This window comes from Varroa destructor, unplaced genomic scaffold, assembly GCF_002443255.2.
Source record: "Varroa destructor unplaced genomic scaffold, Vdes_3.0 BEIS01000001.1, whole genome shotgun sequence".
Taxonomy (NCBI): Eukaryota; Metazoa; Arthropoda; class Arachnida; order Mesostigmata; family Varroidae; genus Varroa; species Varroa destructor.
In genome coordinates, this window is record NW_019211454.1 from 60,867,443 (window position 1) to 60,882,596 (window position 15,154).

At 41.0% G+C, this 15,154-nt stretch overlaps 2 protein-coding genes across 10 annotated transcripts in view; one reads left to right on the plus strand and one right to left on the minus strand.

The window, feature by feature from the left end:
- Positions 1 to 2,156, plus strand: part of LOC111253075 (uncharacterized) — a 41,566-nt gene extending 39,410 nt beyond the window's left edge. For 2 of the 6 annotated variants that reach the window (XM_086978262.1, XM_086978261.1), the window contains exon 7: positions 1,504 to 2,156. In XM_086978262.1, the coding sequence (XP_086834388.1) occupies positions 1,504 to 1,595 (92 nt within the window). In that variant the 3' untranslated portion in view covers positions 1,596 to 2,156. The remainder of the gene's footprint in view (positions 1 to 1,503) is intronic. The other 4 variants (XR_015319687.1, XM_086978252.1, XM_086978246.1 and 1 more) reach the window with 4 other exon arrangements.
- Tmhs (Tetraspan membrane protein in hair cell stereocilia) overlaps positions 1 to 15,154 on the minus strand; it is a 60,137-nt gene that overhangs the window by 16,759 nt on the left and 28,224 nt on the right. The window lies entirely within an intron of this gene.

Sequence of the window (15,154 nt, forward strand, 5' to 3'; positions counted from 1 at the left end):
GTCCTACGCTCACCTTCCGACGGATCTAAACCGCAGGTCGAGCTACGTGTTAGACGCGCTAAGCGGCACTGAAATCTAAGAATTTAATTTCTAAGACTGAGCTGAAATGTCCCCACCCCAGTATTTGGTCAGCAGCAGAATTGCGATACTATCCGACTCAAGTTCAGCGTAAATTTGTGCCAGTTACTTGTACCGCTATTGCTAGCGCCACCGATGCCTCTATCTTTGTTAACTTCAACAGCTAACAACGCTTTTTATAAATCAGAATTTTTTCGCGGTGTGTTACATTTCTTGGATATAATACAGTGCAATGTGTGATAGCCCCGTGTTGAAGCCGTGGTTTACTTAAAACATAGACAGCTTTTATCTGTGCATTTTATCTGATAAGTCATTCCGTATTCCTATTGATACTGAACCGTAACAGTGTGCAGCCGAGGACGCAACACGACTTCGGTTGACGTTAAAGAGAAAAGTCACGAGCATGTCAGCGGCCTATCTGGCTAGTTATAATCGATGTACAAAGTCAATAGGGGTACATCAAAGGAAGGCACAATAATCAACTCTACTTCGATCACGACGATTAGACAATTTATAACGACAAAAAATAATAGTCCACAAAAATGTCTTCGACAGTGCGGCCGAGGGCCGGCCCTACAAAAGCATTCGAGTAGGCCTTCAACGATATCAATCTACAACGATTTTACGCGAGATAGATAGATGGTTTTACCGGAGGAATAGCACAGGGTAGCAAAACAATACCGATAAAAAAGCAATCGAAAATATTCTAGAATTTGTAATAGCAGATCGAAAAACTTGCAAAAGAGGGAAATCGTAGTGCAGACGTTTGTGTTGTAAATCGTGTCTATCGTTTTTTTGAACCCGTTTCGCCTGGGCCATATTTTGTGAAGCACACACAGTCTTCTGCAAACTTCGACTTAGTCCCTGTTAGCAGCAATTCTCCTTTCGAAGACGTCTGAGCACAGACTCGAGAAGAGGCTGGCTGGCTCCACGTACGAACGCGCGAAACGGAGTGGTGACAGAGGCGGCAACTCTTGCCAATTGCCAAAGATCTCTTTGAATGATATGTGTACATGGCGATTCGAAAACACGGCACGTACAGTATAACGATCGCCCGCGCAAATTTGGTCTGCCTCTCAGTACACACCATTCCGAAAATCTTGATCAAAAAAGGCAAATATCTGTAAGTACTTCCCGTCTATACTCATGCTCAAACTATTTAGATCCGTAGCAGTATCAACAGCAACAACCGACACTCATCCTATAGACAACGAATACTCACACCATGCAATACGTCTAGAAAACCCCCGTTTAAGGCCAGATTGCGACTCCGGAGAGGAAAGTGCGAGCCAGATCGACGACCAAAATATCAGGCTAAAGTTAAAAGCAGGCGTAAAATATCAGGAATAAATTGAACAGATAGATGTCAACATGAGTCCAATAATGAGTATCCTAAAAAGGACACAATTACTGTTCGCTTTTCAGGCGTCTACTGGCCCAGCTGGACGGAGACGTGGGTTACGTATGCCCATTTCCATTTTGGATACATTCTAGGGATCAAGAAGCTCTCGTTGTAACCTTGGGTATCGTGAGAGGAGGATTGTCTCCTGTGGTTTGGATCATGACCGGGCACTTATAGGACGCGTTTAGAATACTGCATGCTTCGTACAGCGATAAATTAGAGAATCTATGCACTTTTTCCATACCATGCCTTATGAAATAACGAATCTTTTGGTTTTGTTATTAATTATGTCCACAGATCAGTCGGTTATAATCAATGATTAGACTCATTCGTAGCGATCCACAGTCCAATCTCATGCTAGTAACGGCATCTTTCCACTTTTATGTCTGAGTTGCCAACAATATTCCAGCTTATTTTACTGTCAAATCGAAGATGCGGAAATCTACAGCTCACATAAGCTTACTCCTAACGCGTATCCCTGTTTAAGAAATCCAATTTAGTTAACAATAAGTCTGCGCAAAAATAAAAAAATCTCACTAGTCCAGTTTGTTTCATCTAATAAACTTTGCTTTTCCTTAAAGTTTCGAAAGCAGGAAAATTTCTATGAAAAACAATCACGGGAACTATCCATATCTTATTCGCCAGCTAGACCGCGTTGTACAGATTTGACAAAATGTAACCAGACAGAGGACAGCGCGAGCTAAAAACCGAAAGCAAAAGGCTTCCGTATCTATGGTCCGTCAGAGTACCCTAGTGCCCAAATCTAAGTGAGTTCTAGTATTTTTATGCAAGAGCCCAAGCCGTACTACATCCGCTGTTCGGCAAAAAGTTTAACTTAGGTTGACGGCTTGAGACTAGCCATCGGCCAAATTTACTATTTCATTTCATCTACGAGGCTTATATATGGCTGTTTCAAATCTCACTATTTTCCAGAGCGACAATGTGGAAAGTTGTCTAGGGTCTAAACATCCTGTTGTGAGCGAAGGATTGACGTAAATAAGTTTTCTTCATTCCCGATATTGATCTCTTTTCCTTTGCACAAATCAATAATAATGCATACGTTCACGAAAATAATGATAATATATTCCCTGAGTTCATGGGAAGTCCACCTGCTATCGTTTACATATTTTTCATAATGCATGCGGACTATGCAGGGTAATGAGCTGGTCCATTTTTCTGTGTGTAACCTGCTCTGGGGGTGAATCGGGTGAATCTTCGCGCGACAAGACTTTTTAGTTCACCGTTATTCTTTTTCTGTGGATCTCCAAAGCGGTGCAATCGTTCAAAGCTCCAGTGTCAAAAGACTAACTGAAAACACCGTAGATAAGCATTACGACATAATGCTCATTTTTTCGCAGTGTCTCACACGATGCTGGTTGTGGCGGCTGCGTTTCTTCCAAAAAAAAAAGCGAAAGGTCGAACAGTCGTAAAAAATCTGGCGTGACGTATGCTTTTCCTAGGTCCCACGACTTGTCTGCTAACTTGCGGGATACGTTGCGGTCTAGGTTCGAACCCGGACATAAACACACACACGGTTTGTTTTGTGCTGGGAGCCAGCTATTCGTCTGTGAAATGTCTAATGGCGATTCCGGACGTAAAATTCAAAACTTTGAGAGATCCCACGACTCGATCGCAAAAAAATCTGCCACTTAGGAAGCCAGCTAAAATGCAACCATTGACACATACATAGAAAAGTCAAGAGGCGCGCCAAATTTTAAACTAAACGGGTCAAGAGAGAGTGTCGCTAGTAGCGTTCAGAAGTTGGCGAAATTACTTTTTAATCGATGTTGTACAATGGATAATCCGTACACAAACACAGTTTCAGTTTTGAATTCCAAGGGGAACGTTAAAATAGCTTTTCTTTCAAAATTCGCTAATTGTATAGGAAAGAGTTTTTGTTTGCACGCATGGCTTAGGTATACTACCTTACTAAAACATATTTGTCGGACAAAATATTACAATTTTAGCACGCATCCTTTCCAATCGCCTACCTATACAGAAAACTTTCTGCATGTTGGAAATATCATTTCCACGTGTTCTTGCACTAATTTTTTTAGATGCGTAATCACTGTATAATCATTTTGTGCTTTACGGCCTTCTAGTCAATTATGTGTACTCTTATTCTTTAGCATCTAGCTAGATACGAGCAGGCCAATGATAGGGGGTGCCATCCCCGTTTGCCGAATTGTTGGCCGCCATTAGAAGATTAAAAGTCTTAGCATCATAAGACCTACTATTATATATATTATATATATGATCCGTTGTTCCTGTCAAGTATATAGCTCATCAATTGCGTCCATGTACCCAGCTGAATACCTCAGCGCCATCGACTCTTGTTCATCATTAGAATCATGTGATTAACATGCAATTTTTACTTTGACATTATCTACTGAAGCTAATAAAGCCATGTGGAGGAATAAGACAAAGAAAGACCTGTGTTAATTTGTTTCATTTATGTCCAGCGAAATTTCTACCTATTACATACTGCGCATTGCATGACAACAACGAAGGCTACTCGCGTGGCATCCGACCTACTGTGTCCCGTCACAGCCTTCACCGATCTTGTCGTGCCCCCAGCCCCCCGAAAAGCTTTTAAAAGAAGCCAACTCACCAAAGCCATGAACATTTACCAAACCTCTGTGTCCTGTTGGTTGATTAGTGCGTCAGCAGTAACCGTCTTAAGAAGGCGCAGGCGTCTGGACTGGAACACGAACGGATTATGCAACCGACAATACAAACCGCTAGGCAAAAGCCATCATCCGTGTTACAGGCTGACGCTATGAGTTTTACATATTTAGACAACGTCCTACATTCATTGGATTGAGTTCAGCCTATGTGAGTTGGTTCCCTTGGCAGCTGCTTGACAAGCGACAACGAAGTGCATAAGTGTACAAGGGGAAATTGCCAAAAAAAAAATTACGTTGCAGCTGATAATCCTCACTTACAATCCATAAAGATGTATGCATTGTATACAAGAATGTTTCCCTCCATAGATTTCAATAATTCAGCTGCAGTCCATTATGTAGGTCACTAAGCGCGTCCTGCACATAAATTCAGGCTAAGCTCCCGTCGCTGTAAGTAATGTAATATAGTGCATTTTTCTATAATAGGTGGCGTTTCAGCCAGATCTGCGATTGTTTTCTACATACATGAAAAACCCACAGAGGCACATGCTGCAGAACATCGCTGCCAGCTTTGCATCAGACTAGAAGCGTCGCACGAACTCAATTAAAGTTTTATTCCAGAGTTCTTCATGTGCGTTACTCCTTTTGTTGTCACCCATTTTCATATCGATACGAACTTGGTTGACAATTTTACTCGGAAATATGAAATTATTTCCACCTACGCTAGATAGATTATGCTTAACTAGAGTAAGTTACATTTTGCCTACTTCACCCCAGAGGAGAAAACGAATGTGAGCAGCAAACACATAGCGTAAGTATGTTTATTATCAGAAGTTCTCGAAGAATAATAGCGATGATTGAGAAAGTCAACAGTTCGGTATCTGATCAATGTCAGGAACCTAAAAACTCCACGTGTATAGGCTTGTATCGGCCTGCACAATACGGAACCGCAAGAGGGCACTCTGGTCTTGTCTAGTTGGGCTCGTAGCAGCTTCATCGATGCTATTAAGATACGTTAGAACTTTCCTAGATATAGCTCATGCCTGTCTCGTTCTAGAACCATCCTGAGTTCCTTATATCTAGATATCGTGTATCTATATGTTCCGATAGCAGAAGCATAATATAAATATTATGCATGTAATATTTTTATATGATTATTATTAAATATTGTTGCTTGTCTTGTAATTCGAAAAAAAGGCTACGATAATAGCGAGTGAACGTCGTTTCCTCACAGCGTCAGCCAAACTCTTAGGGCCTGCCAGCCTTATTACAATCGAACTGACCCAATCAGATCTACCTGTTGACAGCTACATCACGTCCGTATTTAGAGCTACAGAGGCTGTACTTCGGCACAGTGCTACATCACGTCCGTATTTACAGCTACAGAGGCTGTACTTCGGCACAGTTTACCACAGAATGTTTAAGAAGAGCTATACCGCACCCGAAACAGACCGCAGACAGAAGTCGTCAATAATGGAAAAGGATGTTGTTGACTGTTTTCCCTTGGAGGCGAATCATGACGAGGCCTAGAATGTTCCACTGTTACGTTTTCGTCACAAGGAAGTATATGTAGATATTGAAATGTCGTTAGTAGGACAAATAATTGCTCGTTAATCAATACGAAGGCTATGAACCAACTTTGCTTGAAAGCATCTACGCAAATCAGCTACACAGCACCACGTTGAACAGGGCAACAATGAAGCATGACACTGTTTCAGCTATGTATAGATACATATCTATCTTAATAAAGTATAACATAAATTCAGCCTGTTAGGAGGCATTTCGTCGGAAATTTCGATAAAATGTATCGGATTTTTGTTACTAAACGTAGTTCATGGATGCAGGTGGAAAACCGTCTGTCGAGGATTTTCAGTGCGTCGTAATAATCGACTATGAAAATAAAAAAAAAAAAAAAAAAAAATGCTACTCAGAATATCATTGTTATCGCAGGAATTATGGTTCTGTACTTTTTGTTCAAAGTGACAAAGCAAAAAGTGATGCACTTCGAGCCACACTACTTTCCCAACGGTATTTATTGAGGATAACTTGCGAGACAAACTTGCTTATTTACGTACAGATTCAGATCTGCAGATCGATATCGATACGACGCCCATGAATTATACAATTGTATTGCAGCTGCTTGAAATAAACTTATAAGACGTTTATATAGATCTAGAGCTCTTGTAGAGAATAGTTCAAAGTACGTGTAATGCTTTCATCTAGTTATAGTGCACGATTTCGTAAAAAATTACATTTTTTGTACTATAGCTAAACTTATGCTGCTATAAGTTTATACAGCCTTGCATATCTATAAAACAACTTCCATTGTTTCAAATTACTACAATTGATTATCCCAAGCAGTCAGTTTCAACCTGGTTTGATTGTTCGAAAAGCAGAAAAGCGGTCCTATCACTAGTTGATTCTCCGTCCCCTAAGAAGACCAGCATTTTCTGTGTCCATTTCTATCTGCGCTGATCAGTGATAAATCACCACTGTCCAGTTGAAGCGACAATACGATTAACCTCCACTAAACTCAATCGTTGAGGACAGCCAACCTTGTACTATGCTATAATCAAGCCAAAAAAGGAACAGTTTTCCGGCACTGTTCCAACCGAGCACACCCATTTACTAACGCGCCGTGTGAACGGCGATCTTCCAGAAAACTTCGACACCCTTTCTGTCGCTTGGCAGACATTCAATGCCAGGTTACTACATGTGACCTAGCAAACCACCCATTCACCTGTCGCCTAGGCTCTCTATTGCTATCAACAACTGCACGGGCAGAACCTACGCACTGGACGAATCGTCGCGGTGAAACGGATCTTCGCTGGGACGAGCGGCTCAGCGGACCCAGAGCATCGCCGCGCTATAATAGTAACTACCCTTTCCGATGACCTTGACCACCCACTCTTGCTGTAACCTCTGACCGTAAAATCATCAGCTAAAAAAGGATAGCAGTCGAATGAACAACTGCGATATCTTGAAGCAGCCCCTCACGGTGCCCTATGTATGCATTAGCCATGTGTGCAATATGCTGCACGCAGGATCATACCGTACGAACTACAGAGCCAAGTAGCTGGCCTGTGCTGATTGAACAACTCTGGCTGATGCAAATTTAGTCCAAGCCACAGACGACAGAGACCACGAAGTAGTGTACGTGATGACCATGAGTCATCACGATCTTGCCTATGTTATACATCATAATACTTTTCTGTATGATAAAGCTCTACTCTGTGCGATGCGTAGACATTCATGTTCAGCGTACGTGAATGGCAAATAGCGAATACACAAATGAACCTACAAATGCACCGACTTGACAGATAGATTGGCCTGGCCAACAAACCTCACTCATAAGAGCGTATCTGGCTATATAGATGAAAGCGTTATGAAGGGTCATCCATATCTGTCTGTTGAAATAAGCGTAACGTATTTGTACGTGTCTAAGCATCTACTGCACATTGTTAGCAAGGTGACAATCTATCCGTCATAGTTCTGGGTCGGCGAGATGGTGCCTATCAGTGGAACGCGCTTTACGGCACGCCATCATTAAGCACAGCATTTAGAAATTGTTTTCTCTAACTTATGTCCGCTCTAACTCATGACGATTGCTCCATAATTAAATTGGCCAACTTGAACTTTTTAGACGCTGACAAAAGAAAGTCGCACTGTTAACTTGTATCCGTACACAGTAAATGATTAGACTTAAATTTTCAGCGCATTTTGTAAAAACTTACTTTTTTTTAGACAATATATATATATATGAATATAGCGTTTTTATTATCGGGCAAAGGGCTTTCAACTTCAGAGAGGTACTAGATTTTGTCGTTCTAATTCCAAAAGGAAATTAAACGATCCGAAAGATTTATGCAGAGTCTATGCATATAAATAGTATATTACTAGTAGCGTTTTTACCATGATCGAGAAAATATTATTATCTAAACTGCAGCTTTCCCCAAACAATATTGTAGATGTGTGCGTTATGAGTCGTCTTCAGCTGAACGATCAGTACGCGTCACGAGCGATGCAAGCGTTAGCAGCAAGAGCAATGGAAACATTAAGGACTATTATAACAGTCACATTGATACGAAGGTAAAGAAATTAAGCTCGTAATCACTGACGAAGCATCTTCGCGCTACAGTATCCTTCCGACTCACTTGAACTTCATTTAGCACTTGGCGAAGTAAAATATTGACGCATTTACAACAGTTTTAGACCTCGAATTTAGTTGGCAACAGAAAAAAACCTTGGGGAACACCAATTGTATCATATAAACGAGTCGGCTGATAGATAACAGATGATTGAATCAGCTGATCGAACGATTGTTGTTTGAAGTTATCCTCATAACTTGTGTTACTATTGCCCTTTTTCTCGTTATCACTGTAGGAAAACATCTTTCATTGAATAACCACGTCGTCCTTTCAGGGCGCTCTGACTAGTCTCAACTGAGGAGATAATTCCAGGATTGTAATTTTTCTAGACACGAATGACCGCATATAAGTATTCCGATAGACATTAACTTGCTCGGACATGTTGTCAACGACATATGTTAACAACACAAAACATATTTCAGGACAACGTCTCTAAAAATGACCCTAGACAACAAGGGATTCTAGTTTAATACACGGAACGACGTAGATAAAACGGGAAAATTGCATCTATCTGTACATTTTTCCGCTATTCTTAGATCTAAAGAAGGTGCAAGGACAGTTTCATTATATTAATAGGATATACGTTACACCAAAAGTGAATAGATGTGCCTTTAGATTGTTCCTTGGTTCAATGAGTTTAATAAAATTAAGCTCTCGCCGTTTTCCAATTGCGTTACCTGAAAAAACGATTCGGCGCCCCAAAGGCCAAAATAAAGCTTGCTTTCCATAAATATAGCGTCATCATAGAATTGTGCACGTTTTAGTTAATCCGCATCAGAAGTTGTAACTTGATTGAAAGCTTTCGTAATCCGCCAGTTCACTAAATACAGAAACAACTGGGGCGCAATGAAATTCTGTCGTGGAAAAAAGTTACCACACTACTAGAAATTACTATTACAGGCATACGAATATATTTATATGTATATAGAATATACACTATGTGTATATAAATATCCTTTTTGCTAGTTTAGGCTAAGCTTGCGCGTACGCTAGGCTTTCCCAACGGTTCATCCGCAACAAACGTCGGCGACCCTTCTAAGTGTCCTCAACAGCCAGGATTGATGTCTCTCCTCTAAAAAGCTGTCATAAAGTATGCTAATAGTTTATGATCAATCACTCGCTGATCAACGTTCGTTCGGTGGGGGTCAACTGAGAACCACCAACTTCAAGTGGGGCTTCAAATGATCAGACTGTACTCGCTGTTTCATTTTTTTTTTTCGATTTTGACCCGATTTCACATCCGATTTTACGATAGTATAGATGTTCACTGCTGTCATCAAACTGCTTAAGGAGCAACGATTTACAGATGATCAAACGACCATTTATTTACTGCTCTGTATTTTTTTATTGATAAGATACAAGTTGCGTTTATTATATGAAAATAAAGTAAATAGCAGCCAAATGATCAGAACAGCGGTGACGACGATACTGTCGATTGTAAATACCTATCACTATTCCTGTGTATTGCCAACTAACACAATACGATTGCTTTTTATTTCTTCTTTCTTTTAATCCTCTCCAATGGGACCAAGCTTGTTGGCCATTTTATATTGCTACCTTATTAAAGGAAAAATAGCTTTTAACGATCACGGAATACGTGAGGTGAATGAATACACACTGTAAGCACTTGTGTATTGGATCATGTACCGCTATTGGTGACGTTACCTGTCATCATGACAATCTATTCCATATTGCAATATATTGAAGATCCCAAATATCTTCCGCTGGACAACGCCGCCATAAATGATACCCCGCCGTCACAAATGCGGTATTATTACACCTCCAATAAAGTTGTCTACTTTAGCAGTTGTTGCCCGCGGATAAAGTCATTCCGAGACTGATTTGCGAAAACCGCTAACGATGGACTCTTACATCAATAGAATCGACAGAGCGCTCTGAAACCGTGTTAACGTCAAACATCATCTGACACATACGTCGACAGTACGGGCAGTTGATTAACACTGGAAAGACTGAAAAAACAGAGCGAACGCTGTCGGAACTGCCGATAAAAAATCGGCAAGAAAATTAAGCAAATTTACAGTTGTCTTCTTTATCCGGGAGTATCGGTTTTTATTTATAATAATGGCTGTCTGATAAAACTACTAAACCGCCATACAGGCTTGCTGTTTCACTTGAATAATGCCTGCAAAATCTTTTGGAAAAATTCTTCTAAGGTAACTTTTGGACTTGCAAAGGGTTGGTGTAGCTTCGTTTTGAAGCTAACTTGAGAACCACTTAATTCGATTAAAGTACGTCCTTTTTTCAACCAGACAGAAACATGGATTGTACGTCTGCTGACCACCGATCGCTAACAGCAGTCTTGGGAATATGACCGTCATTAGCTCCGTGAATTAATCAGTGGCAATTTTAATCTGGAAAAATACAGATTTTTGCTAGAATCCTTCGCAGGACTCCCGATGTTTCCTGTCAGCTATATCGTTTGGAATGGCTGGCGTTCCGATGAGCAACCGTTATTTGGGTGAAGGGCGGAAGACATATGTAAAATATTATAATCAACATAACAGTACCAACTGCAACACTAGTGCCGCTCTAATATCTAATATGCCATCTTCACTCGTGTACTCCTTGCTAAGCCATAAAATTTCCCCTTTTCTTTAGACAACTCCTGGTGCCTGAAAAATCGTTGATTTTGTTGAAATTCTTCATTGCAACTGAATAAATTTTGAATGTTATTCACTGATGTTTTACGACGCTTACATTACTTCAAGTAGGGAGAACGATGCTTGAACAATGAGATGAGAAGAGACTTAAAAAGTGCCTCAAATAAGCAATAAGAAGCAAAAACGTTTCCTCTTTTGTATAATAATATTATTTTTTTTTTTTAGTTCTTTGACGTCATTTTTTCGTATCCGTTTACGTGGACGATCCTGTTACAACCTGGATAGAAGCGAGCACTATATTCCTTTGAAGTTCTATTCTGATCTCAATTATTGATGATCGATTGATGTTTTTTAAACAGCTATGCATGTATACAAACAGCATCGATACCAAGCAATAACAGTTATTACGCGGCAGTAAACCTCAATATATACCAAAGGTATGGATGGCTTGAGGAGGCAAGGGCCAAAACCACCGGTACAAGGTAGCCCGTAATAAAAAGCAGAATGTCTCAGTTTGCGTAGCCCGGCTTCAATAACACCGAATTTTAATAGTTGCCCTGAGTACGCGTATCGAAGTAATCTATGAAACGATTCGGTATATTAAAAGCTATTTTAAAGCCATGTGTGCTAAAAGTTTGAATGGTACCGCAAAGTTTGGCCTCTAGGAAGGCAAAGCTTTTTATTTATCTAAATTTTGTAACTTAATCTTTCACTGGATGAATTTAGATGATAATATACTAAACGTCGGCAGGAAATTAGATTTAATAGTGTATACATACACGTTCCCTACGTGGCGCGCGTATGCAGACGACAGAAATAACGAAGAGCGTAAGTTTCCAATCGACCTTTCCCATAGAACACTTGATCTTTTTTTTTACCCTTAGTGCGTGTGTTTACATTGACCCGATCCATATCACTAACCCAACAACAAACGACAAGTCAGCTAATAAACAACAACAGACATTAACATCGCTACATGATCTTGTACGGACACTTGTTCTTCTAGCAAGGCAAAGATATAGCTAGCATTCATTTATAGAAAAATGTGTTGTTCTGTTACATGCAAGAAGGGAATTTTCAACGCCTTCCTACTATACCGGCCATCAGACGACACCTTAAACATAGAGGGACATGACATGGTACCAAAGGCGTTGTTGCTGACATATACTATATGACGATTCATTGTACCTCCCTCTATATTACCGATCACCCCCCTCTCGCCTTCCCCCGCTCGACTGTATAAATGGAATCACCGCCGTTAATAATGTATGATCCAGCCATTCTGTTCATACCGATGTATGGCAAAGACTGTGATGAAACAATAACAACGACAAGAACGACAGAAAACAAAGCTTAAAAAAGCCCTTCATCACGACGATCGCAAAGAGAAGCAAAGCTAAAGCGACCTTAGAAGACACGTCTCTTATTGCCCGTACATAATGTTATATGTACATATTTCTTTAAATCTCCTGAAACCCAGTCACTTATCCCATCTCTACCACTCGTTTCGTCTCCTTTTCGTATTTCGTGATTATGTGACTCGTTCTAATCGTGTACCCATTCATGAGTTAAAAGACTACTGACCATCGCAGCAATTGTCGTCATCATGGGCCATTGTCCAGAACTGAATCACTGTTCATTCCAGCCATACATAGAACACAGATATACTTATATTTAAATATGCGTATCCACATGTCTGTGTTACTAGAGAAGTCCCAATAGAACTTTTTGTTGGCGATTAAGCCTTTGTAGAATTTATAATCGTCTCGTATCTGGTTAGCACAATGGCTGCATGGCCTGACAGTACTACACGCAGCCGCAGCCGATGTTGTCTCAAAGGGTAATTAAAAATAAAGGCGAAGATGGCCGTCGAAATGACCTTGCGCGCTGGCAACCCTATAAGTGAGAGGCGAGGAAGACGCAGGAAAGAGCAGAATCAACTTCTCTGTCAGTGATGGAACTTAAAAGCGTTAGCGACACTGCTGCCGCAGCCATGAATGGCGATGGGACGTAGACGTGCGGCGGATACGGGCACTAGTTCACAAGCTCGCAGTTATAACAATGGCGATGAGAAAAACAGCACCAGAAGATTCCTCAGAAGCTTGTTTGCTTGCAGCTGCCTGGAACTTGCTTTGGTTTTAGCCCCTTTTTTTATGCAAACTTCCTCGATTTTATCTATATATTAGCGGATGGATATGTGTTACGTTATTGCACGTATGTACGCGAGTGTATTGAGCTCTTCTTTACAGATTTGATCTCGCAGACGGATGTGGATCGACTAAGAAACTGCGCGACTTCTACGAAGGATGTCATAATTGCATCTCTAAGCCTTTTGCTACTCTCATATTAATTTATTGTAACCAATATTTCAAATTGGAAAAAAAATCAGGTGCATGGTTGGTTATAGGTAGCATTAACGGTTAGAATAATGCAACTAGTCCTATTGAACAATGATGTTTCGAAATCGCGTCACGTGTGGGTTGCTCCACAGAGACAGGCGCTTGAAACGGTGCCCTCAGCACACACATAGGACCGCTTCAATGGAATATTACGCATATTGCGATACAGTTGGGTCACTCAGCTGGGACGCAACGGCGCGGCTGTACACAAAAGCAATTTACGGGCAACAAAAAGAGCACGACCATGTCCTAGATGGACTCAAGCCTTGTAGCCAGTTTTAATGTTTCTCGAAAATATTGACGTTTACTTAGTTAGCCAACGCTTCTTCGATGATGACTATTTGATAATGGTGCAAATTCAATTTAATGACAGTAACTCCTCTTCAGTCTTCGGAAGCATAATGCCCTTCAATTGAAACGTTAGCTACGGATACGACTGTTATTTGGTCGATCACCAGCTGATGCCTGCGTCTGAGACTCGTGTGTCCAGTGTCACGATTTGCAGAGGTTACTGAACCTTATGCAAAATTTTAGCATGCGCAGTATAGATGACGATTCGCGACTCCATAGCAAACAATTTCCATTTTGCAAAAGGCACTATCTAGAGTTACGCTGAAGTACGCGCTGCTTGAAATCAATCGCGTGACACACTATAGGGCTTTCGCCTGTTGCGATTTTCAAATTGTTTTCGTTCTGGCGAATTTGTAAAGACGCTGTGGATCTTGCAAGACGAATTAAGTAAATTCTTTTTAAGTTGATAATTTGGCTGCGTTACGTTAAGGGCGGGATGCTTCCCACTTTAGGTGTATTGTTTGCCCCCTTCTTTGATATCCCACTTTTGCCCGTGCTTGTTATTTGTATTGTGTACGATATTTTTTAATTACTGCTGTCTGTAAACGATCATTGAACTCCTTCAACCTGCTGAGCAATGACTATTAGAATTATACTGTCTCATATAAAACATTAAAAGTATTCTGCAATACTCCGATACAAAAATTGAGTGGCAAAACCATCATACGCATGTGTAGCATGACTATTCCTCGGTAAATCACTGTAGGCTTCCTGCTGGATATTTTCATTTTTGTTGGCCTTCCTATTCCCGCTTTAGGACATTTGAACTATGCCTGTCTTCTTCCCCGTCCGAAGTGGCCACGTCATGTCGCTCTACGTCACCTGCTAACATTTATATGGGGGTGAACGTCTCTAGTCGAATCGAATCTTGAGATAATAGGCTGGCAGCAACGTCTGGCAGCCTATTATCTAGAGATTCAATTTTTTCACGTCAAGGAGCCCGTTGTTCATTACATCGCGGTTGAAGTTCCGCTAATCACAATCAACCAAACGATTTGAAACCCAATTTCGTGCCCGCCTGCGGTGATCAGGAACTGCCCAACCAATGAAGAAAACGTCGAAGCTAAGTCGAGACAGGAAACAACTCGAGCTAACAGAACGCGTGCACGTTTTCTCCGCGAATCGCTTTCATCGCGTCGCATCACAGAACGGCGTATATCATTGAATCTAAAAAGCGAAAGCAATAAAGAAGCAATTACGTTCATTCTCAAACCCAGTACTGCCATTGACTTTCTAAGGATAGACCGGGCCGGACGCGGGGCGACGCTACGGCAACGACCGACGGCGGGATCGCTAGCATCAAAGCATTACCAGCAAAATACATAATCGCCTGTCCATTGGCTTGACATCACGCCTATCCGCCTAGATGCATTACATACACCACGTGCATGTATGTACATCATTTCTCTAAATAGATATGTTCCCTGTCCCGATACCAGATGCCTGCGCACGCAAATAGTTCGTTCGGTGACGATGATTAATGATGAACCACCCTCGTTTTTTTTAGTTAGTGCACATTGTGTCCTGCCGA